The sequence below is a fragment of the Cibotium barometz genome, chromosome 40 (genome assembly GCF_041138505.1).
Source record: "Cibotium barometz isolate CiBa-2024 chromosome 40, ASM4113850v1, whole genome shotgun sequence".
Taxonomy (NCBI): Eukaryota; Viridiplantae; Streptophyta; class Polypodiopsida; order Cyatheales; family Cibotiaceae; genus Cibotium; species Cibotium barometz.
The window spans coordinates 41,226,152-41,253,832 of record NC_141085.1 but is presented as its reverse complement, the minus strand read 5'-3'; the positions used below and the strand labels follow the sequence as shown (position 1 = coordinate 41,253,832).

The 27,681-nt window shown below is 40.3% G+C and overlaps 1 protein-coding gene across 1 annotated transcript; it reads right to left on the bottom strand.

The window, feature by feature from the left end:
* Nucleotides 1-7,245: 7,245 nt before the first annotated feature.
* Nucleotides 7,246-9,782, bottom strand: LOC147615505 (uncharacterized). Its single transcript, XM_086778930.1, has one exon. The coding sequence runs from the start codon at nt 9,226-9,228 to the stop codon at nt 7,633-7,635; it is 1,596 nt and encodes a 531-aa protein (XP_086635056.1). The 5' UTR covers nt 9,229-9,782; the 3' UTR covers nt 7,246-7,632.
* Nucleotides 9,783-27,681: the final 17,899 nt, after the last annotated feature.

The following is a 27,681-nucleotide window of genomic DNA, read 5'->3' as shown; positions in this document are numbered from 1 at the left end:
CCATACTATATATTCTCCTCGTGGTGGACACTATAGATGCTCCCTATGCTAAGGTAACCATTGGCCTTGCGAGCTCCACCATCCACTCCTCACATGCACAAGCTCGAGTGTCTATATATCAAAACTCTTTACTACGATGTATGTATAGACCACCCCAATTGCCATATCCACTCAACCTTTTCCTCAAAGAACTACACCAGTACATCAATACTCGATCGCCCTGACTATAGGGACAAAAAACTAGGAACAAGAGAGCTATGAATCTTATAACCAAAAAGACCCATATGATAGTATGATCCCTATGGGTGTCCTGAACAAGCTTCACCATAGACCACCTCTCTGTTTGAAGCCATGGTGCAAGAAAGGGTGAGGGATATCATCAGTATGGTATGTAAGCCACAAATGCAATGCTTGAATGTAAGGGCCCACATCATATTGTGGAGTGTCCTCACAAGGACCCTGCAACAAATACTTCGAGTTCTTTAAGCACTCCAAATCACGTGCCCAACCCCAATGTAATTTTATATAGAGGCTATAAAGTGCGGATTGATACAAGGATTTTTCCCAACATAGTGATAATCACCCCCATAGCTGCTAACACTTTGAGAAGCCTTAACTTATTAAGAATACAAGGAGGAGACATTCACACAATCCTCCTTAATGGCACTAGAAGGCTTCAAGAGCTAGGATGAGGTAGGAAGCCAAAGCAACATCTAAGGCTACCAATAAGCAAAAAACCAAGGCTTCAACTTCCAAAGTAAGCAGCCAAAGGGCTAAAGGTGCAAGCGCCAAAGGCTGCAGCAATAGCCTCTAAAAAGGATAATGAACCAGATTCTGAACCAAAGGTTCAGAAGAAGAAGACCTTAAAGAGCATGTGTAAGTGCAACACACGATCCATTGTCAAAGGAAATGATGTCATAACCATCAAAAGTGGTTCGAATCAGAGCTTCAAAGCCTCCTCCCTTGTAGAGACAACCAACACTCTCCCACACAAACCCACTCTTCTCAAGGAAAGGAAGCCTATAAACTACGAAAATTTTTTGAAAAATTTAAGGAGTACCCCAACCCCATGTTGGAGAAAGATAGAATGAAAAAACCCAAGAGCTTGTGAGGACGGTACATGTTGAACTACTAGAGCCAATGTTAGAGCAAGTGGTCGAGTATGGACCACTAACCCCTCCTAACCATATACCTGATCCCATTCTAAAGTCAATCCTAGAACCAATGAGGAACCTCACTGCTTTCCAAAGGCCTTGACCAAAATTGTAACCATTATTAAGAGGTAGCAACAAATAGAACCAATTTAGGAGGCCTTTAACCAATCCGACCAAATTCCACATTGTTAGATGCAATGAAGTAGGACTCAATGGAAGGTGAAAGTTGGCCTTCCATGGGTCATCATAGTCACCACAATATTTTCTCCAATCTGATAGGTGACGACTTCATTTTGACCCTATAAGAGGCACCGCCTCTCCTAGGGAAGGATCAATGCACATCCCCTACACATTGGCACCACCTCCGAGCGAGTATGAACTAAGTTACCGTGAATATGGCATAACATGCCTCAAAACCTTCTAATCCTGGGAGTCCAAGTCCCCATAAGTACGAGATAAGTTACTGTGAATATTGCACGAAGGGACATAACATGCCTCACAACGTTCTTATCCTAGGAATGTTGCTGAAATCACCTCCAAAGCGATCATTAACATGGTAAATAATTCTCAATTCATGATCATTATTTGTTTTAAATCATAGATCTAGACCTTCATTGTGTAAGTTTTATGTGACCATTGTAGAGCAGGTACCATAAGAGAGAGAGCATCATCCTCGAAAAGGGATGGATCGTTCGGGCACGGATTACAACATCAAGTGTTGCAGAAGGACCGCAACACTTGATCTCTCCCTTCGAAATGGTTACCATACCACTCTAAACATTTCAACATCCCAAGCCTCATTCTCCACTTTTACAGGCCACCACCTCAAGTAACCTCTAACATGGTATACAACATTTTCACGTTGCCACATCGTCGGCCATCCCCTCCAACTCGATGGGAGAACAAAAACTTCACCAAAGAGAGATGAAGGCCACCCCTAAACCTCAACCTCATCGACAAAGACAAGGCCACCACTCATACCTCAACCTTAGCAATGCTTCAGGGAGGTCACCAAGAAGGAATCGGCACCTAAGAGTACCTTAGAGTAAGAATCCCATGCAACAGTGTTCTACCCAAACTCCGAGACCTGCGAGGGTGGGATCCCTACAAAGCTGCTAGAAGCCCAAGCCTTCTATGAAGAGAACCCATCCATTTGGATCCCAAGAACCCTGTTGTCTCAACGCAATCCTTAAAGCCAAAAAGATCCAAGCAACGACATCAATACTTAATACTACCCCAAAAGTCACGCTTCGTTAGATCCCGATAAAATCACTAGAAGCGTAAGAATTCTACAAAGGAAACCTCCACATCTGGGTGCCAAGATGAAAGAAACCCTCACCTCGAACCCCTGCAAACCGCACCCTAAAATATCAAATCCAAGTGGGTGTGGAAACACCCCCAAAATCCAAGTAGGAATGGAGAGCAGTTGCAGCAGCACCCCTGACATGCCTCGAGGGGTTCACCTAAAAATATGCAAGTATACCATGTGAGTTCAAATGAGGGGTTTCAAAATTTTAAGGTAAATTTATAGAAATACATTTAAGGAAGGGATTTATTTATTTAAAAACCCTTAAGTCCATAAAGAAAAAGGGGTCATTTTATTCATGAAAAATTCACATGTAAGGGGTTTTTTAAATACCCCTTGAATGCACGTGATACATAGGGTTTCTTATTAGTGCACCCCCCCGAGCGACATGCGTGCTAGGCCTACATTAAAGGAGATGAAAGAACCCTTGGTCCTGTCACCAAGTCCATGCATCCCAGATAGTTTTAAATTCTAATGAGCCACCCAAAGTGCCAAGTGTTCCACAGTGCCGCATAGTTACGCCCTAGTCCTGGAGGGATCCCTACGGTCCCATCACAACACCCCTAAGCACCTTGCCACAACATCAACTTGCTAATTGAAAGACCAAAGTTTGGAAATGTGCACCTACAAAACCGACCGTGGTGGTGGCATCCAAGCTTTTATCATGGATGGACAAGTGGTTCTCTGCCCTCGACTGCTTAAGCGCACACACAATAGACCTTGAACCCTAACCCCATATGTACATATATATAACATAGTCCCCTCGCTCAAGTGTACAATCACTACCTTCATTGAGAATGATAAAAAATGCAAAAAACCCAAAAACATAACAAGAAATGTAAAAAAAACCCAAAAACATAACAAGAAATGTAAAAAAACCCAAAAACATAAAAGAAATGTCAAAAAACACTAAAAACATAGTAAGCAACTAGTGGTCGATCTTAATCTAATACTTAGGACATACAACATAAGGGAGTCTGTGTGTAAAAGAGGGGGTGAGTTAAGAACAAGCTAGGCTTTCCTACAACATCACGAGCTGGCAACACCAACTAGCCTCTCCAACTTCTTGACCAACCCTGACTTCTCCAACAACCTCTGACTGCATTCCAACACAAGACAACACGTCTCTCCAACGTCTTAACCAAACTCAGCTTCTCCAAAAACCTCCGATGGCATTCTAACACAAGCCAACAGGCCTCTTAACACCATCGCTGACACCAAATATTATAAGCAACACGTTTGTCATCTTCACGATATGATAAGTTCTCTTTGTAAAACCAAATATTGAGTGTGCATTATATTATAAACAAGCTATGTAAATGTTATACTCATTAATATTGGATTGCAAATCATATTAAAAGGAATGCCACATGCTACGAGAGCTTGAATCCAATGTAACCACTCAACCATATTTTGTTTCTCAAATGCTGCATTCAATTTTCCATGCTCTTTACAATGTTTCTTAAAAGATTATAAGAAATATGGAGGCGGTAGTGTGAGCAGTACTCTACATTGACCTCGACTCCACATAGGTTCTCTCTGATTCGTGTGGCACTACCATGAAAAGTATGTCCACAACTTTTGCACCGCACATGTACGAGGTAGTTCTATCGTGCTTTAGTTCCTCAACATATGACCATTCTAGACCTCGCACCATTCTTTAACTTAAAAACATAATAAAATAAATATATAATAATTTCAAAGTTCATTGATTGTTGCAAACTAAAAGTTCTCACATCCAAGTAATGTGTTGTGGTCAGACAAATAATTTCAAAATTCATTGGTTACAAAACTAAGACTTCCAAATAATGCTTTTTACGATTAAAAATACAACTAGTTTTTTGATGTAGTTGTTCTTACAAATAACATTACTTGAATGCTGTATAGAGGAAGGGTTGACAACGCGCACTGAAGTTTACCAATGGTCTCCAAAGTCTTTCCATATACTTATCACTGCTAAAACTATTGGTTTCTCTAAAGGAGGGCGATGATAAGACAAGGGCTACCTTGAAGGTTCATAGGCCCACCATGATAACAACTCCTCCACTCCCTTACTTTGAATCATGGAAAGATGATTACAAAGCACCGAAGTCTACCAATAGTCTCCAAAGTCTTTCCACATCCTTATCACTGCTAAAACCATTGGTTTCTCCAAAGGAGGGCGATGATAAGACAAGGGCTACCTTGAAGGCTCATAGGCCCAACATGATAACAACTCCTCCACTCCCTTACTTTGAATCACGGAAAGATGATTACAAAGCATACATATCTTATCTCGTCACCCATGCATACATAGATTGTGTGTGCAAACATTCTTAAAGCGCTATTTACTTAATTAAATAAACAAGTCTGGAGTGAACTTCAACACATGTCAATTCATTAATTTATCCTAAGTAGCTTGATAAGTGTGAAGCAAGCTTCTACCACATGCCAAATTACTTCTAATCTATCCTAAGCAAGTTGACAAGTGTGAAGTAAGCTTCTTACACATGCCAAATTACTTCTAACACATCCTAAGCAACTTGGCAACTGCGAAGCAAGCTTCCAACACATGCCAAATTACTTCTAGTATATTTTAATGCAGAAAAAAAACTTGATTTTTTTTAAATAAATAAAATTTCAATTAATACAAACTGTATCTTTAAATTTAACTTTACCTTAAGTTTATAAGAATTAACTAAATTAATAGAAAAAGATAAAACATAATTACTAATAATTTTATTTTTTTATGAAGTCATAAATTTAATGATAATCTTATAAATTAATTTAATCAATTTAAAATTATTTCATCCTTGTTTGAAAACTTCTTACCCTTTTAGAAGTTTTTTTTGGGAGATACTCAAAGTTTGCAAAGACCATGAAATCTCATACTACTAAATGGTAAAAAACCTTGTGCTACTTATATAGGATAGTATTTCGATCGAAAGCATTTTTCGATGAAATCCATTTGAGCGAAATAATTCGTTCAAAATGTAATGCTTAACCCACTAAGCGTGATGTGTCCCCCCTATATAAACAAGTACTAGTGTAACGTATAATGCAACTTAGGATAGACATATATACTAGACCCTTTTCATTGACCTGCAAGTGTGGATGCTTGTTGGGTTCATCATTTCAACTTCATGGCTTTAAAATAGTCACACCATGCCTTCTCAAAGTGTAGTTTGCTATAGTGCTAAAAGCACTCCATGGATTGGTGATCTTTATGAGATCCTTATTGAACATCAACTACATATTTGCACTCATTTTGTAGGTGTATATTCACATTTTTTGTAGGTGTATGTATTAATTAAATGCCACTGACGTAGCATTTAATTAATACAACTTTACGCATGAGTTCCCCCACGGCCACCCCCTCGCTCTCCTCCTCCTCCCTCCCTCCCTTTACTCGTTAAATGAGCCCTTTTTGGCCTTCTATAGAGAATTGTGAGACCTTAAATAGAAAGGGTATGGGTGAATGTATGAAAATAGAAAGCATATGGGTGAATGCATGCAAATAGAAAGCACATGGGAGGTCATGTCATTGCCTTAAATAGAGAAGACATGGAGGGGTGAATGCATGCAAATAGAAAGCATATGGAGGGTCATCATTTTATTGACTTTTTCAAGCATTAATAAGTACATAATAAAATGAAACCTGAGAAAAACACTCTTATTCTTCAAAATCTTACAGATATATTTAAAAACATTTTGGTACCATATATTTTTTGCACTGCTTAAATATATGTTTCTGCATTCGTTCAATAGATGTTTCTAACTACACCGACTTGACAATCCACATTGAGAAGAGGATTTCTTCTTGTGGTGATGAGCCCTCGCCCATAGTTTTGCCGGCAACTCTCAGGTATAGGGTGAGGGTGGTAGCTCACAACAGGAATGGAGATGGAGATGTGAATTCGGATGAAGACCATTGTCTCTACACACACGGCGAGTAGCATAAGTTACACTAGCTATGAACAGTTACACTAGCTCTACACACACCATAAGTTACACTAGCTATAAAAGAAAATCTTGCATCTATGGCACTATCAACTTCAAAGCTGCTTAGGGGGTGACCTTTCTCCACTGTGGACTGGGTCTCCCCTCACTCCATAACAGGGGTAAAGAGTGTGTATAACTTCCTCGCAATTTAACTTAAAAGCTGCTTCTCTGCAGGTCCAAAACGTGTAGAAAAGCCAACTCAGGACACACCACATCCTTGAAAAGAGCAAGGACACCTTACACATGCCTATGCCATAAACCATCACTTCTGCTGGGCTTACAAAGCTCTTTTGCTTTAGAAACCATACATATTTAAGTCAGCAGACTTGTTACACAAATTCAAGTCTTACAAGCAATAGATGTAATAATTGTCCATGTGTGCTGCTATGTCTAACTTGGTTGATCAAAAGTACCATAAACTAAACAGTATCATGCCCTGCTTGATAAATCCAGGACCTCATCTGAGACCAACGTTCCAGGTGTTTTTTCGAGCAAACGTACACATTTCCCATTGGGTTCTCGATAAACCAGCAAATCAAGCAATTATGGCATTACATTTTTCCATGATTACACCATTTTATCTTTTATCTCTGCTGGCTGAAATCCTTTTGGATGCAAGTCTAATCGGCTATTCCCAAAATCCAACCGGCTGGATGATACGATGAGGGACCTATTTCTCGAACACTCCTCTATCTACTAACACACATTTTTCAAAACGTACATTTCCAAAAGAATTGTGACATGAAGTTTAAATAACCAAAAAGCACAGAAGGCAACACTCTAGGGGTGAGGGAGACTTTAAGAGAGGTTGAACTTGGTTGTTTTTTCTCATGCACCCTCACCAAATCATCTTGAGACTAGAAACACTTATACAAGATGTTAAGCTCAATCCTGAAATAACACTTAGCTAATGGCTTAAGGTTTCTTACTTACTGAACTTCCTCTCAGCAGAGTGATGAACTTCTTCCTCTCCGACCTTAGAGAAAAACAAGGTGGATATGTCAATGTTCATGCTATACCAGAAGGTAATTCTTAGGTTAGGCTTTAGCAGCACCCGCCCTCTGTCAATGCTTTCAATTGTGTCCATAGATTGGGTGGCTTCTTGCTGGCGCCCGATTGGACACAGAAGGCCCAAGCATCTGTGCACCCGAGCTTGTATCACTAGCAAAAACAGCAGCCAGCAGTTTGTAGCTACCTAGGCCTTTCGGCCTTTACCTTGTGTTCCCAAAAAGAAGAATTTGATAACTCTTGCAAGCTCACAGATTCCAATGGTGGCAAGTCTAAGTAAGAGGGCCGAGCTGGCCACAGCATGTCATTGTCAAAAAGCTTGCAAGGATCCATCAGATCCATATCTTCAGTAGCAGGCTCTGCAATGTTGCATTCAGACTTCATTTGCAAGAAAGTGTTGCTGTTGTAGTTGTTGGGCACCAAATGAGATGCCGCAGTTTCCCAAATTTCTTTAGAAATCAGGGACTCCCCACTAAGCAGACCGCCCATACAAGCAAAAGGGTAAATTTCTTGTGAATGCCATAGCCCCCAATTGAGCTCATTTGGGTGAAACAACGCATCCTCAAAGTTGAGCAGATGACCCATATTGTCAGTGTTCAGCTCCCCTTTTGTAGTGTCAAAATGCAGCTCATCAGCTGCAGCTTGCCTTGATGAGGAGAGCGCAGTTAATCCTTCCACCTGATTGTCTGATTTAACTGCGTTGTTGACATTGAAATAGCCCACATTATGTCCAAATGAAGGCAGTTCACCACACCCAAATGATGAAGTGTCCTTTGGCCTCAGATAAATATGCTCTTGATGTTGTTCTACCTTTGGAATCCCAACTTGGGTGGTGGTTGGAAGAGAGGTCATTCTCTCATCGAAGGAGAGTGATCTACTGCATTGGAATGCCGAAAGGCTTACTGGTGACTCTTGTTGATGATCTTTCTTTGCAATCTTTGTAGCCGGCACAGGCACGCCTTTGTCATCACCAATGGCAGGAGCGGTTGTTTGTGATGAAGAGGAATCATTGACATAGAAAATCCCATCACGATGACCATATCCATGGCCATAGTCATTTCCATAGACATGTCCATTGCAATCGCCATTACCAATGTCATGGCCATTGTGATAACCATTACCATGGCTATTTCCATACACATGACCATTACCATATCCAGTGACATTATCTATATCATAACCACTGCCATTACCGTGCCCATGGCTATTGTCGTAGACATGGCCATTACCATAGCCATAGCCATTGCTCTTGCCCTTGTCATTTCCAGCTTCACGATCAGAAATGGGGATAATCTTAGAAGAAGCAGCCGATGATGACGTTGATGATGAAGATGATGTAGATAACGAGGATGGTGATGATGAAGGTAATGACGAATATGATGATGAAGTGTGGATGTGTGGCAGGTTCAATGGAGCATCAGGGCCATAGAGAGCTCTAGCAGCCTTATCATATGCCACAGCGGCTTCTTCGGCGGTGGTGAACGTGCCCAGCCATAGCCTTGCCCCCTTCTTGGGGTCCCTTATTTCTGCAACCCATTTTCCCCATGTGCGCTGCCTGACACCTATGTAGTTACACAAAGCATTTTCTGGCCCCCCTTTCCCCTTCATGCACCCTTTCTTATAGCTCTTTGTGGGCATCCTCCTCACATGCTTCCTCTGGTGGTGGGCATTAGCACCATCAGTACATGCTGCATTTTCTTGCAACACAGCCTTGTTTTTCTCTGCCCAACTAGCCAACACTTCAGATACTGAGCTACACCTGCGCTGTGAGAGCCTCATCTTTCTTTCTTCTTTCTTCACAGAAAAGCTTTTGAGTGTGAACTTTGAATTTGTTAAAGAAAGTGCAGAAAAGAAGCACCGCCCAACTAGCAACAGACACTACACTATTTTACCCAGAAAAAGGCATATTAATTGGCCAAGTTAAGACAATTATTACCCAAAGACGTTACTAAGCGCCCCAATTACTATACTGGTTAGCTGATGCCCTATCCACTAATCAAGTACAGTACAAGAAACAGAACAAGAAGATCTCACTTGGAGGAACGCAGGCCTGAGATGATGAGGAACCGGATGTCGAGGAAGGGGCCAACATATACTTTTTTGAAGCCGCAATCCAAAGATTGCATTATTCCGATGCAGTGGGCTTCAAAAAGGGCGACCTGCAGAGATGTAGGAAGGCAACCCTCTTCGTATTGGGGGAGCGTTTTGCTCCGCTGCGAATCGAATCATCAATTTGACTCGTTTTGCTCCGCTGCGAATCGAATCATCAATTTGACTCGTTTTGGAAAGTTCGGTTCCCAACAATGAGAAATAGCTGCTTGGAATGGGCGCCAAATTCATAAGTACTTTGCCATTTTCGTGTTCAAGAAAAGTAGTTTTCTTTTATAGGAGGCCACTCGCTGCCACGTGGTTATCCATAAAACCAACTGGTGGCTCCGAGAAAAAAAAAACCACCCGTGTCTATACTATCATAGTTTTTACCATTCGCTGCGTATTTACTTAGCTAAGCCCCAAAAAAATAGGCTACCCACATTTGAATGCTTCGGATTTGATGTAAAAACCTTTGAAGGGGTTAGGTAGAGTGGTGCAGAGAGCGCATGTAGCGGAGACGGCACCAAAATCATTGGTTCGACGGATTTGATGTGAAAACCTTTGAAGGGGTTAGGTAGAGTGGTGCAGAGAGCGCATGTAGCGGATACGGCACCAAAATCATTGGTTTGACGGAAACTATTTCTACCCAGTTTTGTTATCTTCCTAAAATAGACTTGTCTCTCTCTCTCTCTCTCTCTCTCTCTCTCTCTCTCTCTCTCTCTCTCTCTCTCTCTCTCTCTCTCTCTCTCTCTCTCTCTCTCTCTCGCGACTTGCAAAGAGGTCTCTCTTAGGCAAGTCCTCAGCACCGCCCTACTCTCGAGCATAGTTCTCTAGGGGCAAGTTGTCAGCATTGCCCTACTCTCGAGAACAGTTCTCTTGGATCACAACTGCTTAAGCACCATCTTGTTCCTCCACCACAAGCCTCAATTCTCTTTCGTTCTTTAGCATACAACTAACTGTAGAGTGTAGCCTCAAGGATTTCTCTTTCTCTACCCTTGTATATAGTCGCTTTTCGTGTCTTATGTGCAAGGGAAAGGAGTAGGTCTTGACACAAAGAAAGCAAGGAGCAAGGAAGGGGTTGTGCCCAACGAGCTCCTTTGTTCGCCCCACTTTGTCCTCATGTGCTTCGCACCTGGCTGTGCTGCACTCCACTACTGCAGTTTCTTACTGTGGTTGGCTCTAGGTTGTTGGCTAAGGAAGAGGGGGTGGTGGGTTGTAGGGGAGGAAGGAAGAGGAAGGAAGGACGAGGAGGTAACGATCGAGGAGGAGGAGGAGGTTAGTTTACAACGCCGCATACCTATTCTACCCTTAGTTTTGCATTAGTTAATGCCACGTCAATGGCATTGACTAATGCAGAAATAGGAAGGAAGAGGAAGGAAGGACGAGGAGGTAACGATCGAGGAGGAGGAGGAGGTTAGTTTACAACGCCGCATACCTATTCTACCCTTAGTTTTGCATTAGTTAATGCCACGTCAATGGCATTGACTAATGCAGAAATAGGGTGAATTAAGTATGCAAAACAAAAATACTCCTTATAGGACTTTTCCCGCTACATCAATAAATGCCTTGCATTCCCACAAACTTTTGCTTCCATCACATGGCGGCCAAGTTTTTAAAGAGAAATCCTAACTCTGTTGAATAAGTTAGCAAAATACCCTTGTGCATTAGAAAACTTAATTCAACGGCCTAAAGTAGTTTTTTCGTGGGATTATCTCTCGCATTTCAACTTGCGTTGGGTGCTCATTGCGCTCTTGGACGATTCACAGGTATTGTCCCATGTCTTCTCGTCATGTGTGCTATGGATGTTGTGATGTTTGAGCTCATGCATGATTTTATCGTGTTTTCATTGGTTTTAGCTCGGATGCAGCCATGGCTTCTCATTTTCTCTAGACACTAGCATGGTAAGCTCGTGGTTTCCTTTTGTTTACTTGATTTTTGTTAGTAAGTGTTGTTGTTGCATTTGTTTATTTATGGAAAAGCATTGTCTAGTATGTTTGTATTTATGAGAACAGCTCCTAAGTGAACATCGTCCTCTACATAATGTTATTGTAGCCATTTATATGGTAGTGACGTTACTATAGACTAATAATGGGCTAGGGAACTTTCCCCCTCCTTAGGAGGCCTTTTTCCCTGAGTGTGTGTACACACTCTTTTGAGTGAGTGTGTAAGCAATCTTATCATGTCACTTCACTTGTACTTCACTCTTAATCATCAATATACTTTTTGAGTATTGTGCTTTTCTCTATCTCTGATTGCTTATTGCATCTCTGTGTGTGTTTCTACCTTCATCTCCACTTCGACAATTGGTATCAAAACAAGTTCTCTTCGCCCTCACCCTCGTTCATCACCTCCTTGAGCTGCTCATGTGTGATTGTCTCAGATTGAGCTATCCTCTTAGGTGGAGAAGGTATAACCTATAGTGTGATGTCAACTAAACTATCGTTAACTACGTTAGCATCATTTTTTTGCTTTAAAGGTTCATTTTGGGCACTCGTACACATGATGTAAGGTTTTCATAGACATCTCGAGAAAGTGTGATGTTAACTACGTTAACATAGTTTTTCGCTTTAGAGATTGTTTCGGGCGCGTTTTGGGGCTTGTTTGTATGCTACTATATAAGGTTTCTATAGATATCTTGAGAAAGTGTCAGCACAAACTATCATTTGTATGCTCATTTGTATGCTACTATTAAGGTTTCTGCAGATATCTCGAGAAAGTGTCAGCACGAACTATCATTATTCGATTTTAGGTTTCTACACAACAGCAATTTGGTGTGCAAAGACAGGGCCATCATTGCTGCTTCTCCATTGTCATCAACATTGCATCTTTAAGCTCATCATATCAATAGCTTTGTCATCATTGTTATCGACTTTTGCATCCCTGTTAGTAACATTTCTACACTCTACACTTTGCCATTTTCCATACACTTTGTAGGTTTCTTCATCATTAGCACATTAGTGATCTACTTGCAACCATCTTGAATTGCATTCTATGGGCATTGCCAATACTTGCAGGTTGTAGGGATATTTACATTTTGTGTTATTTGGATGTTGAAATGGCGGTAATGATATATTTGGGATACTTTTTTGCACTGAGGATAAGCTTGATGGGACCAACCACACATTACGGTCCTACATGATGACGCATCATGTATTGGTTGCCAAAGGGGTTTAGAATGTTGTTATTGGCATTGAGGGATTACCTGTCTCGCTAGCACAGGATAGTACATGTACTTTGGATGGTGATATTAGTTCAAATGCAACTATGGCATCCACCTTCGCACCTTCCACACAAGAAGAACAAGCCAGGTGGGTTTGCAGGGATACACAGCCACATTGTTGAAATAGCAAGTGATGTTGGGTAAATGTTAGGAGAAAGGGGGAGTGGTATGTGACCCTCAAACATTTGTATGAGTTGCATAAGTCATAGACTATGATTTAAAGGTTCAAAGGGAGCCCAAATATGAAGGATTATCTAGAATGGCTAGTCCTTGTGGATGCCAGAAGTCGTCACCTAGAAGGTGGGGAATTGGCCAAGTGGGTACTTACTTCAAGGGCGATGGTGCTCAAATCTAAAAAAAATTAGGGATAACTTAACTAAGCTTATGGGCCATGATTAATGGTGGCTAATGGAGATATACTCAAGTTTGTAAAAAGGCACTCTATCTAATGGGTTATCACATGAGCTTTTTCTCTATACCTCTTACCTTGTCATAATGCTCCATTTTTTACATTCGCATTATCATTAGTATTAATCTCTTTCTTGCATTTCTAGCATGTCTAGATGTTGATCCATTTTTACACACCCTAATCCTTTCTAGACACAAATCTCAAGTTGATATTAGACCTACCCTTCATCCCTTGAGTAGCTATGCACCCTAGTATAGCCTAGATTAGCAAAATAATTAGTTTCCTTAATTAGCTAGTGAGTTGTTTTTTTCCCTCTTTTCCCAAGCTCAAAATCATCAAGAATCAAGAGATCTTAGTTCATCTACTACAAGGAGGCAGTTTTTTCCCTCTTTCCCTAAGCTCAAAAATCATCAAGAATCAAGAGATCTTGGTTCATCTACTATAAAGAAGGCATCACTTGGAGCTCTACAAGTCCTCAAAGAGCTACAAGGCATCAAAGGAGGGCATTATTGATCAAATCAAAAGCTTTAAAACAACCAAACAAAGCAACAATGATTTCCAACCAAGAGGGGGAAAAAATCTCATTTTTCTCATCAAATACTTGTAAGCATTTGGTTCATGGGCTCATCATATATGTTGTAGAGGACGTATACATTAGTTTGTAATGCACAAACAACAAACATTGGAGCTTTAATTCTCAAATCATTCTCTACTCTAAATAATTGTCGCCATTAAACAAGGTAATTAACACTAATTATATAATCAATTTTCTTTGAGGGTTCTACTTTACCCCATTGGGGAGTCGCTAAACACTTGTGCATCATCAAAATCAAATTTCCCCTTGTTTTAGTACTCCAATTTACTCTCCCAAAACATGGTATTTTTTGGTTTACAATTTTTTGAAATTGGGAAGTATTAATCATATGAAAAGTATATATCCACCTTTGTAAGAGATTAGGCACTGGCATTGGGTAACAAACAATGGCTTAGAGAGAGAGAGAGAGAGAGAGAGAGGGGGGGGCGCAGGGGGGGAGGGGGGGAACCTACTAATTGTGATAATGGGATTGTCCCTTTTCATATTTCATAAGTCACTTGTATACATGAACTCTCTTTTTACAATGGTTGGCTGCCCATTCTACAATTGGGGGTCCAAATTTGATTTTTCTAGCTCTATCTACACCTAGGCTTAATAAGGTCATGGCCGGCATTACACAAGTCATAAGCTCGATCATCCCATATATCTTTTACATGAAGCGCTATAACGCTTTACATAAAATGACCTACATGAAGCGTAACCATGCTTAAAAATAATGTTAATAACGAGTGTGGTCTAACACACATTTGTGGGGGTTTTAGCCTTCGTGATTTTATAGGTGTTAGAAATCATGGGCTTCATGTGGAAGAATCACGGCGAAAACTCTTTGATTCCTTGTCTGTCCTTTGTCATTTGACCCTTAAAGTGTTGCAATGCTAGGAGTTGGACACCCATGAGTCTAATTTGACTTTTTATGCTGATCTTTTTTCTTAGCAACATTCTTTTGGCTATTGATGGAGTTTTTTAGCTTTTCACGCCTTTCGATGATGATTTTCCAAATTGTGTTCGTGGGAGGTTCTTGTGGCATTCTACCTTAACAAGTAGGTAGTGGTTCTTGTAGCTCCCTGATATTTTTTTTTCTACCATGTGAGCAACTGATTCTTATGGCTATCTCCATTTTTAGGAGAGTAGGTTCTTGTGTATATCAACCGGGAAGCCCTTGCACCATAGAAAGAGTGCAAGAACTAGCCAATGTCATGGGGCTTTGCCTAACCGCACTCAAGAACATAAAAGAACTAAAACCAAGAAGTTAATCTACCATAACCTATCCCACAATTGCATAAGCAAGATGTGTCACTCACCTCATGAATGGTTATTCTTGGATTCTCGCAAGAGACAATGTTGTCGCATAGCCACACTCCAACCCTCACTCCAACACCTCCGCCACACTCCAATGGAAGCTCGACCCTCCTCTCACTCAATCACACACACTCACTCTCTCACATACATGCAAGCAAGCACACAAGAGCTCAAACAAGCAAGAGGCAAGAAAGAAAGCAAGCATAGGAGAGTAGAGAAGAAGAGCACTCTATTGAATTAGCAGAAGACAATGAGTTGCGAGACTACAAAATGACCCTTATCTTGGCCCCCAACCTTCAACCATACTTTAAAAAATAAGTCCATGGCTATCCACAGGCTTGTGCAAACACTTAATCTAGGAATACAATCTCCATAATTAATCCAGTGGTGCGCCTTTCATAGACAAGCGACGATTGCACACGTAAAATATACAATGACATTGGAGAGGTGTCCCATGAGGTGTCTAATGAGGGTTAACATGTCCCCCTTCTTCCTGATACAGATTCCATCCTCGGAATATGTCGATGTATGAAGGTTGGTCAAGGCTATTGTTGGATGCATGAAATGTCAAACCATAGTACCACGAGTAAGGTGCATTTAAGCATAATGCAAACACCAATCAAGCAGTGAGGAAAGATATTTGCAAACGGTCAAATTTTCTAGTTAAGACAAGGGTAATATTTAGGTTGGTCCAAATTCGATCTAAACTAAGATAGAGCAAAAAAGCATGCCTCGGGTTATGACCTTAATCTCGACACACTTTCTTTTGGTGAAACCATCTCTAGCTATTATCTAGCCTCATAAATGAGACTGTTAATAAGTGATTATTATAAGGTTTCATTTTGATTCTAAAAATAGAAAAGTAGGGCACCACCCTGCAGAGACCCAAGCAATGGTCTAGAGACCTCATACAAAAGTATCTAAGAAAGTACCTCCACAACAATGATTTTTTTAAAGCCCTTTATTGAGATAGATTTTGAGACACAATGTCACATCCCATGGAGATCAAGGCTACGGTCCCAAGACTCCATCACTAAGAGCCAAAAGTCCTACCTAGATCGCACATGGCAATGGTTATCTTCTTGTGTTTTTTTGTATTTTTTATTTCTATTTTTTTTAAAGAATAAGCTAGTTTCACTTTCACAATCACCTAGGAGGCTCTATTATTCTAACTAAAGAGGGCACACTAAGGAAGGTGGAGTACTTGGCATACTCTAAGGTCGACCTTAGGGAAGATTGAACTAGGAACCAAAGCCTAAATGGTTATGTAAGTAATATCTAGAAAATTGATGAAACATATACCTAACAATGTAGGCAAGCACTCAAATAAACACTAAATGGAGAATCATAAAAAAGATTGAAACCAATAGCAAAAGGTGAGGATGGGTTAGAATAGACCTGGGCAATGAGGAAAATCATGTCCATATTGAGGTTGCATGTCCACTACATATAAATCTAGATCTGGTCTACATGACTGCACCACAATAACTTGTAAATCATACTCATCTAGCAAGCTCATCGTTAGATAACCATCATTAGATAACCATAGTGTGTAAACATGTTCCGATTCTTCATCACTAGGTTGATTTTCCCCCTCACTTGGGTGTGCTCCATATATATGTGTCCTCTAGTCTACTAGGTAATGGTCTGAGTGCATCCTCACTATGATCTGGCATGGGTACTATAGGTAAGTTAGCTAACTAGCTACCGTGAGCTAAGATGTCTAGGAAATCATCCACCATGCCCCCAGAAAGGACAACGAGGTAATGGTCCTCTAGTCTACTAGTAGGTAATGATCTGAGTGCATCCTCACTATGATCTGGCATGGGTACTATAGGTAAGTTAGCTAAGTAGCTACCGTGAGCTAAGATGTCTAGGAAATCATCCACCATGCCCCCAGAAAGGACAACGAGTCGAACATATTATTCCAAAAAATGACGGTGTCTGTTCATAAGTTCTTGCCCTCATAAGTTCACAATGAGTCGACCTTAGGGAAGATTGAACTAGGAACCAAAGCCTAAATGGTTATGTAAGTAATATCTAGAAAATTGATGAAACATATACCTAACAATGTAGGCAAGCACTCAAATAAACACTAAATGGAGAATCATAAAAAAGATTGAAACCAATAGCAAAAGGTGAGGATGGGTTAGAATAGACCTAGGCAATGAGGAAAATCATGTCCATATTGAGGTTGCATGTCCACTACATATAAATCTAGATCTGGTCTACATGACTGCACCACAATCTCATCTAGCAAGCTCATCGTTAGATAACCATCATTAGATAACCATAGTGTGTAAACATGATCCGATTCTTCATCACTAGGTTGATTTTCCCCCTCACTTGGGTGTGCTCCATATATATGTGTCCTCTAGTCTACTAGGTAATGGTATGAGTGCATCCTCACTATGATCTGGCATGGGTACTATAGGTAAGTTAGCTAAGTAGCTACCGTGAGCTAAGATGTCTAGGAAATCATCCACCATGCCCCCAGAAAGGACAATGAGTCAAACATATTATTCCAAAAAATGACGGTGTCTGTTCATAAGTCAAACATATAATTCCAAAAAATGACGCTGATCTAAAGCTATTCCTGTGCAGTTCTATTTTGATAGGGTCCTCCCACTGGGCAACGTACACTCACATAATTGTGTCATTGTGGTGCCTCTCCTATGATGGACTGCAATAGTCCTATCCCATAGTGCCTAAAATAAGTTTTACATTGCCAACATAAGTAGGACATTGCGTACAACATGCAATGCCTACACGTAAGGCATGATGCAGGGGGATGGAACTATAGGTAGAATAGGTCCACAAAGGTGGCTCCATAACATCTCTCTCCTAGTGGTGCATAAAAATAGCGTGAGTGGGTCTGGAAAAGGGGAATATTTAGCTGCCCTTGATAGTACCATTCCTGGCAATCTGGGTCCACAATAGGGTCACTCGTGTCGGTCCACGAAAAGTCCATACTCACACGGCCTGTAGTCACAATAGAGTTGTAGTTCATTATTCTATGTGAGGTTCCCCCCTTCCAAAATAGGGGAAACACTTAAGATAGTCCACTAAGCCTTATCTTAGAGAAAATTTCCTACTCATCGACACCTTGACCATGCAGAGATTCAAGGATACGATTCATAGGTAAGACCTAGTCCTATCTTGCAGGGGAAGCGTGGTCTTCTAAAAGTCAAATCACCCATAGGGTAATTTATCATAAATTGGGCAACTACTAGACTTGATTTCTAGAGGCAACGCTTTTTTTCTCATCCATGCAAGGCACAGCCGCTGACCTAGTCTTCTAGAATAGAAGAGTTGCCCAAGAACCTAATTATCTAGCGTAGGGCTTTCGCTTAATCTGTTGGTGGAAAGCTACCCGACTAATCGGGTCCACCCGTCCGTAGGATGGTGCCGTCGGGGCATTCCATCCTCCCACTTTCCACCCTACTCACGCGTCAATTTGTTTTCTAATTAATCCTACCACACTGTTTGACATAAATAAACATGTTCCTTAATTAAGGCCCTTTTCACAAGGTTTATTAAAACAACCTTTTTTCACAATACAATAATGCCAAAGACAAGATTTATAAAAACAAAGTTTAAACATGAATCAATTTCATACAAGCCAAACTGGCTCTCTTATTCTTTTCCTTTATACCACCGATGATCTAGAATTTGGCCTTCCAGCCTCCACATGCTGGGCAAAACCCTACGGGACCATACACCTCATCTCGTCGGCCCCCGCGCTGGTGAGGACTCAAGCCGGCCTGTGGCCCTCTCAGGCTCTATCGCTCGATCCTCCCGTCCCTCAGAGGGATGTCCACGCACTAGGGTGGGCTAATTCACCGCACTAGCCTGGGCCCTCAGAACTAGGCAGCATCACAATCACTCGCCTCAATCAGCAAACCTCATTCTCCCAATGGTATGAGGGATACCATGGGCCAACTCCGGGCCTTACTAACGTCTCCGCCGTCTGGCTACACAAGCACAAGAACGGGGCAGCGTCAAGGCAGGGAGAAGTTATACATGTACCTTAATTTAACCAAGATAACAATCCATTTACTCACTAAACCATAGGACTAGAATCCATGTTACCTTCTTAAGAAAACAATCCTTTTCTCACACAGATTTTAGCATTTCAACTTGAGAGTGCATAAGACATTCTTTATTAAGACATATGCTGTTGTTTAAAAGAATACAAACTTTAAATAGTAAATCAATCAAATAGATCATTATTAACAATTAATAGAGAAGCCGGTGCCATACCTCAACCCCTAAGAATGATATGTAATTCAAAAACAAAATATGTATATACCTTATAGAAATTTGTCGTTTATCGTTGCCTTTGCTTGTTAACAAGAGCTTTAGAACTTGACATATGAGAATAGAGTCTTCTAATACCTTGTCTTTTGATTGAAATCATCCAATAATCTCCAAGCTTTATCTCCTCTTACTCATACTGTGACTCTTCTCTCTTTCTAAGGTCTATGGCAAAGTAGCCTTCTTCTCTTACAGGGCTACGGGATACTATTCTTTCTCTAAAAGAAAAGCTATGGAGTTTTGGTCTCTTCCTCCAAAAGACCATAGCAATCTAAGATTCTTTTCTAAGATATTAGATAAGAATGAAGGGATATATACATCTCAAACTCTAGGATTACCTTGAGGCTACTTGCTGTCTTCTCACAGTTTTCTCTGTGTAGAGACCCTAACAGAAACAACAAATTGTTTCAACCATAACTCTCTGATAAAAACTCAGAATATGGTCATATAACCAGTCAAAAGAATGGGAAGGCATCTGGTCTACAAGCCATCGTGGGTAGAATAGGCAAAAACGTCTGTATATAGCCACAAATGTGCCATCTTTAGAAACGCGTTGTTTTTTCATATTTTTAGTATGCATGGACTCTAAATGTGTAAAAGTACTCTAAATATGACCTCTTATCACCTAAATTCGAAATTCTATTTTTGGGGATACTTATCTCTTAATAGAACTATTCTTATGTTCTTATTTCTTTTAGGATTTTTGGAGCTAATATTTTTATTCTAACACTTTCCTAATGTTTGTAGCCTTATTGTCTCACTCTTCTCTAAGTGCACTCTCTTTCCTTCTTGAAATCTATATTAAAAGAGACACATACATACGTGGCTTGGGAGGGACCTTACAATCTCCCCCACTTAAAAGATTCGAGATGTCCTCATCTCGCGAGCTAGGGTAGTATCTAAGTAAATCCTCTTGTCTCTTTCAAAGTGGTGTCCCCACTAGGTAAAAATCTTCTTTTATCGAGACATTGTTCTTAAAGAGTCCTTTATTTCATGTGTTTGGCTCGTTTTGTTGTACCTCCAAAAGGTCTTTATTCTAAAGTTAATTGGCCTTATTATCCTAAGTTCATGCATCCATATACCTCTCATATGCTATGAACCTTCGAATTCCTTATTCTATACCCCCATGTAATATGGTACTTAACAAATTGTCATAGAGAAACGTAAGGAAATCAATCCTTTACGCAATCTAACCTATGATAGCAATTTCATAATCTTAGTATCGTCTTGTAGAATACCTCTATTAATCATGCACATTACTTCACATGAAGCTTGCACCAATCCTCTTCTATTTACTCATAGAAATACTTGTTGAATTTGGTTATCTTTAACCCTGCTATCCCTATTCCTTGACCTAATTTTTGCTCTAGCTCATGATTCCTTGTAACCAGGGGTGGGCTTGACGTTCCTCTTGAATTAGGAGACCTCTTCTTGACTAACATGGAAGGACTCATGTCCTTCTCGACACTTTCATGTCCTTCTCGACACTTTCTATATATAAAAAAAAACTTTATCATAGTCTCTGGCTATAATTATGGCTTCTGAAATAGAGAATGGTTTTGCATTCTTGACGAGGTTATTCAAAGGTAGATTAAGCTTCCAAATGAATTGATGGAGAAGAGTTACCTCATCCATCTCTAGAGCTAATCGAAGAATTTTAACAAAAGTTTGGTGGTATTCTTTTAGGGTCTTAGCCCAAAAAAATTCATTCATTTTATCCTCTCAAAATCCTGGAGGACAAAACCTTTCACGAAGGTGTAATTTCATGGCATCCCATAACTGATTCTGGTTCTAGTGGGTTAGATTGACAACAGTGCTTCCAACTAATTTGACATTTCTTACGATTTTTAAACGCGAGAAAGGGTGAGCTTGCTTCTTTCATTATATTCATTAAAAGTTCAAAACTATCAAATACTTATCATAGCGCCACATCTAAAGGCACTCTGGATTAATATATGTGAGATCTTCATTTTTTGAGAATTACACATCTGGTGCCTTGGGATTGACACATCCAAAGATTATGAGGATTAACATATCTGAGATGATTAGTTTTCTAAAAATTACACATCTAGTATCTTAGGATTAACACATCTACGAGCATGATCCTCTGGGAATTACACATCCGAGACCCATGTTTATGTGAGATGGGTTCAAGATCTTGGATGATCGTCCTAGTGTAAAGCATCCAATGGATGGCATTCACAGGTTAACTATTCAAATCTTAATGGAGTTATAATCTTAATAATTTATAATATGCAAGTTAATGAAATATATCCTGAAAATTTCTCTAAACAAGTTTCGGTCTATCCTTCTAGTCATTCAGTCTCTCACTAGTTTCTTAATTTGATCACCCTATATTTTTCCTCACAAAATGTTTTCTCCCCAATCTTATTTCTCAAATTTATTGTACAAATATCTTGCGTATGCACCCCCAAGACACAAGCACAATTTCATAAGATGATTGTCTCAACATGTGAGGATATTCAAATCACTTCTATGGCCAGTAGAGATGATTGATTCGTCCTCATATGATAAACAATCACTTGTTTTAATCCCTTGATAGTTAACCTTTGAAAAACAAATCCTAGGAACTAAGATCGGCTCTGATACCACTTGTGAGGTTCCCCCCTTCCAAAATATGGGAAACACTTAAGATAGTCCACTAAGTCTTATCTTAGAGAAAATTTCCTACTCATCGACACCTTGACCATGCAGAGATTCAAGGATACGATTCATAGGTAAGACCTAGTCCTATCTCGTAGGGGAAGCGTGGTCTTCTAAAAGTCAAATCACCCATAGGGTAATTTATCATAAATTGGGCAACAACTAGACTTGATTTCTAGAGGCAATGCTTTTTTTCTCATCCATGCAAGGCACAGCCGCCGCTGACCTAGTCTTCTAGAATAGAGTTGCCCAAGAACCTAATTATCTAGCGTAGGGCTTTCACTTAATCTGTTGGTGGAAAGCTACCCGACTAATCGGGTCCACCGTCCGTAGGATGGTGCCGTCGGGGCATTCCATCCTCCCACTTTCCACCCTACTCACGCGTCAATTTGTTTTCTAATTAATCCTACCACACTGTTTGACATAAATAAACATGTTCCTTAATTAAGGCCCTTTTCACAAGGTTTATTAAAACAGCCTTTTTTAACAATACAATAATGCCAAAGACAAGATTTATAAAAACAAAGTTTAAACATGAATCAATTTCATACAAGCCAAACTGGCTCTCTTATTCTTTTCCTTTATACCGCCGATGATCTAGAATTTGGCCTTCCAGCTGGGCAAAACCCTACGGGACCATACACCTCATCGTCGGTTGCTGGGGCGAGGACTCAAGCCGGCCTGTCGTCCTCTCAGGCTCCATCGCTCGATCCTCCCGTCCCTCAGAGGGATGTCCACGCACTAGGGTAGGCTAATTCACCGCACTAGCCTGGGCCCTCAGAATAGGCAGCATCACAATCACTCCCCTCAATTGGCAAACCTCATTCTCCCAATGGTATGAGGGATACCATGGACCAACTCCGGGCCTTACTAACGTCTCCGCCGTCCGGCTACACAAGCATAAGAACGGGGCAGCGTCAAGACAGGGAGAAGTTATACCTGTACCTTAATTTAACCAAGATAACAATCCATTTACTCACTAAACCATAGGACTAGAATCCATGTTACCTTCTTAAGAAAACAATCCTTTTCTCACACAGATTTTAGCATTTCAACTTGAGATTGCGATAAGACATTCTTTATTAAGACATATGCTATTGTTTAAAAGAATACAAACTTTAAATAGTAAATCAATCAAATAGATCACTATTAACAATTAATAGAGAAGCCGGGGCCATACCTCAACCCCTAAGAATGATATGTAATTCAAAAACAAAATATGTATATACCGTATAGAAATTTGTCGTTTATCGTTGCCTTTGCTTGTTAACAAGAGCTTTAGAACTTGACATATGAGAATAGAGTCTTCTAATACCTTGTCTTTTTATTGAAATCATCCAATAATCTCCAAGCTTTATCTCCTCTTACTCATACTGTGACTCTTCTCTCTTTCTAAGGTCTATGGCAAAATAGCCTTCTTCTCTTACAGGGCTACGAAATACTATTCTTTCTCTAAAAGAAAAGCTATGGAGTTTTGGTCTCTTCCTCCAAAAGACCATAGTAATCTAAGATTATTTTCTAAGATATTAGATAAGAATGAAGGGATATATACATCTCAAACTCTAAGGCTACTTGTTGTCTTCTCACAGTTTTCTCTGTGTAGAGACTCTGACAGAAACAGTAAATTATTTCGGCCATAACTCTTTGATAAAAACTCAGAATATGGTCATATAACCAGTCAAAAGAACGGGAAGGCATCTGGTCTACAAGTAATTGTAGGCAGAATGGGCAAAAACATGTGTATATAGCCACAAATGCGCCATCTTTAGAAACGCGTTGTTTTTTTAAATTTTTAGTATGCATGGACTCTTAATGTGTAAAAGTACTCTGAATATGACCTCTTATCACCTAAATTCGAAATTCTATTTTTGGGGATACTTATCTCTTAATAGAACTATTCTTATGTTCTTATTTCTTTTAGGATTTTTGGAGCTAATATTTTTATTCTAACACTTTCCTAATGTTTCTAGCCTTATTGTCTCACTCTTCTCTAAGTGCACTCTCTTTCCTTCTTGAAATCTATATTAAAAGAGATAGATACATACGTGGCTTGGGAGGGACCTTACATTCTATTTGATATGTGCTCCTTCTCATCATCTTTTTAAAAATTTATTTTTAAAAAAATTTGTATGTTTAGTGAGAATTTTAGTATGTGTATAGTTGCTATATTGTCGTACTCTATTGGTTCAAGCTATATTGTCATAGGTTAGCTTTTTTCAATAGGACCCCTCTTGATATAGACATGAACCTTGTCACAAGGAGCAAGACATGGAGGGTTGAAGTAATGATATTAGCATAAGTCCCTCCTTTTTTCTTTCTATCAACCTTGACCTCACGAAAGGTATTTTAGATTTTTTGCAACCATCCCTTCCAACTTTGCTCCATTGTTATGGCCTACTACACCTCCCAAGAGAACTCCACACATTCACAATTGGAAGAAGCAATAGATAACAACCATCGTATGGTACTTACCAATGCTTCGAGCTCACGTCCCTTGAGGCTCTCCAAGTAGCTTTTGGACGCTCCAATTCTCCAATCTCCACCTCCACTCTGTCACTATGGAGTTGCTCACACCACAATGCAAGGCAATTGTCCTCTCACTCTCCCACACACAAGCATGGAAGAGGCACATGCACTAGAGTACACAAACTCTCTCTCTCTCTCTCTCTCTCTCTCTCTCTCTCTCTCTCTCATACACAAGACAAGACAAGAGTTCTCATAGCACAAAGTGGGATTGTGTGTTTCCATTATGAGAATTTGCCTTATATACAATTGGCCCTTTATTCACACTTGGGCACCCAAAATTTACTAACTAAATCCTTGGTTGGCCAGTATCTCATAATGTACAACCTTTATAGTGCCATTACATAACACTTATTAATGTCCTCAAACGGAGGAGCATCTTTGTTAATCTAAAGTGGGATTAACATCCTCCCTACTTGATGTAGGTTTTGTCCCCATAACCTCTTAACTAGGTCGCAAGACCCGTCGAACTCATGTTTGTAGAAGTTACGACATGATTGAAGATTTTTGAGGGTTCTCCGGAATGCTGAGTGTGACATCCAGAACTCGGTGTCTACCATATCATCGAATGTGACATGCATGTACCCTAGTAGTAGACACCTGAGGCGATGATAATAGAGCATCATCCCTCGTTCATTTGGTCCCCTATTCATATCAAAGCACAGCTGCTCTGCATCATATCCATCATATCTTTCCTTTGGTTAATCTATGAAAACTATGATCAACTTCAAAAATATGACAACAACCACCATGTCTAGATTTGGGATTCTTCGCCATGCTCGTATCCATGTTAGCATCTGATTCCTTTGACTGCTTATATCCATGAATGCTAATGGCAAGAATTGAGGGAGGTTGTAACATACATGTGAATCCCTTTACTTTGCTTCATGGAACTGTAATGGATTGAGCCTTCACTTGATCGGCATGTACAGTGGGTCCACTCGCTGTGTTGGTGCGGAGCATTGGTACTGAAGACTATATTCCGACAATGTGAGATACTCCTTGCGCCAGTCAAGCTGTATTCCAAAATCCTCCAGGTGGGGGTTGGTATCGTTTGTTTCTATTGTAGTATATCCACCCCTTGTATTATGTATTGCATGTAGCTTTCACCACCTGTGAAAATAATAACTGATCATAAATGTGACAATGTGGATGTCCAACTGATCGGTTAAGTGTGGGTTTGCAGTTTGGTGTGTCATGCCACATTTTCCCACAGAGTGTTGTCTCCTCCCATTGGTAGTAGCTCTTCTAAGTCTAGCATTGGGGCTCGGAGAGGATATGGTACATATGGTTGCCGCCTCGACCCTATAGTAGAGTAGGCTTCTAGTAGGATTCTCCGTGTAGGCTCAAAGGGTGTAATATGCATCAGCACCTTGAACACCAATTTGGGCTTTAAGAGGGGGTTCTGTGTGCATATGAGGCCCTCGTATTGTGCAGCTGATAAAGACTCCATGACATTTTCATTAGTGAAATCTTGTAAATCATCTCGAGGGGGGTAGATGGCATACCTCATCGAGCTGCCTAGGTGGAGATAGAGTAGTTGCCCACAACTCCTTGGGGGCGAGAGGGTTAGTGGTAAATTTAACAAGTGTAAAAGAGTAACGAGAAAATATACAGTATGCCTCAGTTTTGTTATTAGGAGATACATTGGGATAGGGATTTAGTAGTTTACTTGATAGGGAAGTAAACACGGGGTAAGTTACAAAGGTTGAGGATCCTAGAGTATCCTCTTGACCTTCCTCTGAAAACTGGGTGGAGGCTGGGGGGGGGTTTCATAGTCTTCATAAACTCATGGAGGTCTGTGATCTCTTCTGGGGCTATATTGGGATATTCAATATGTTCACGATCAAAATCATAAATAACATTAGCGAGTATTGCCCAGATGTTTATGTATCTTTCTATATAGTTTTATAATACCCAAGGGATGATATAAGGTTTTTTCGGATAGATTTAGATATTGATATGTATCATAAACCTCAACCCACCCATCGCTAATGATGCATTGGTAGTTGCAAGCAACAACCTCATAGATGGCTAGTGTGGATGGCATGCCATCTGGCATGAACATGTCGAGTTTGTTGACACTCTCATCCAAAATGACAGAATGTTTTAACACCCAACACCAACTACAAACGTTGAGCACTATGGGGTGTAATTGGAAAAAGAAGATATCAGTTGGGTTAGTAAGAATTACATCACCCCTTCATATTCCCATTACCATTGTAGGGTCAACATCCCTCTCCGTATTTTGATGTATGAGGGTTAAATCTCCTAAACTAAGGTCTTATGCTAGATTTAATTTCATATGGAAGAAGAGAGTGTGTTAGTGTAGATAGAAACAAAGTAAGAGTTTGAGGAGGGACCCGAGGAGTCACTGGCAAAGAGCCTATCTCCACTTGATGAGTTGACATAGCTCGTGGGTTTGGTCACTCCTTTTTGAGGGTGTTCTTGGAGCACTAGCTTTTGCTCTAGTTCCTGGATTCTGGTATCTTTGTCGTTGAGGAGTGTGGAGATTGCCGCCTCACATACATCCTAAGCAGCTGTGTATCTTCTTTCGGCTTCTTCTTTGGCAATCCTGTGGGCAATGGCTTGAGCTTGAGCCTCCTGTACTTGTTGTAGGCGCTCTTATGCCAAGGTTTGGCTACTTTTGAGTTGCTCATGATGTGCTCAAGAACTTGTTGGTGGCTTACCAACATCAGATCCATTTCATTTGTCTTGGCACTGATAACCTCATTAAGGTCTCTTAGATTTTCTGTGTGTGCTTTGTTCAGCTTCCTCGTTCTGTTTGGAGGCTAGCCACCTTTTGTTCTAAGGCAACAATTTCTTCCTTGAGCTCATTGATTTGTCTGGTGTACCCCTCTTCTTTGACTTGGAATGTGGCGTGTGCATCCCTTAGATGTTGTGTGCACTGCACCTCTTTCTCTTTGGTGTGCACCACCTCCTTCCTGAAGCTCTTCCTTTGCTTGATCTAATTGAGCTTTAAGCTCCTCATTCTCCTTAGTTATTTTGACTATTGTCTTAATCAATAGTAGTTGATTATGCCCTTCCATGGTTGTCAGCCTTGCTTCTTGTTCTTCGGTAGTCTTTAAAGTTTTAATGATGACCTCATTGTGT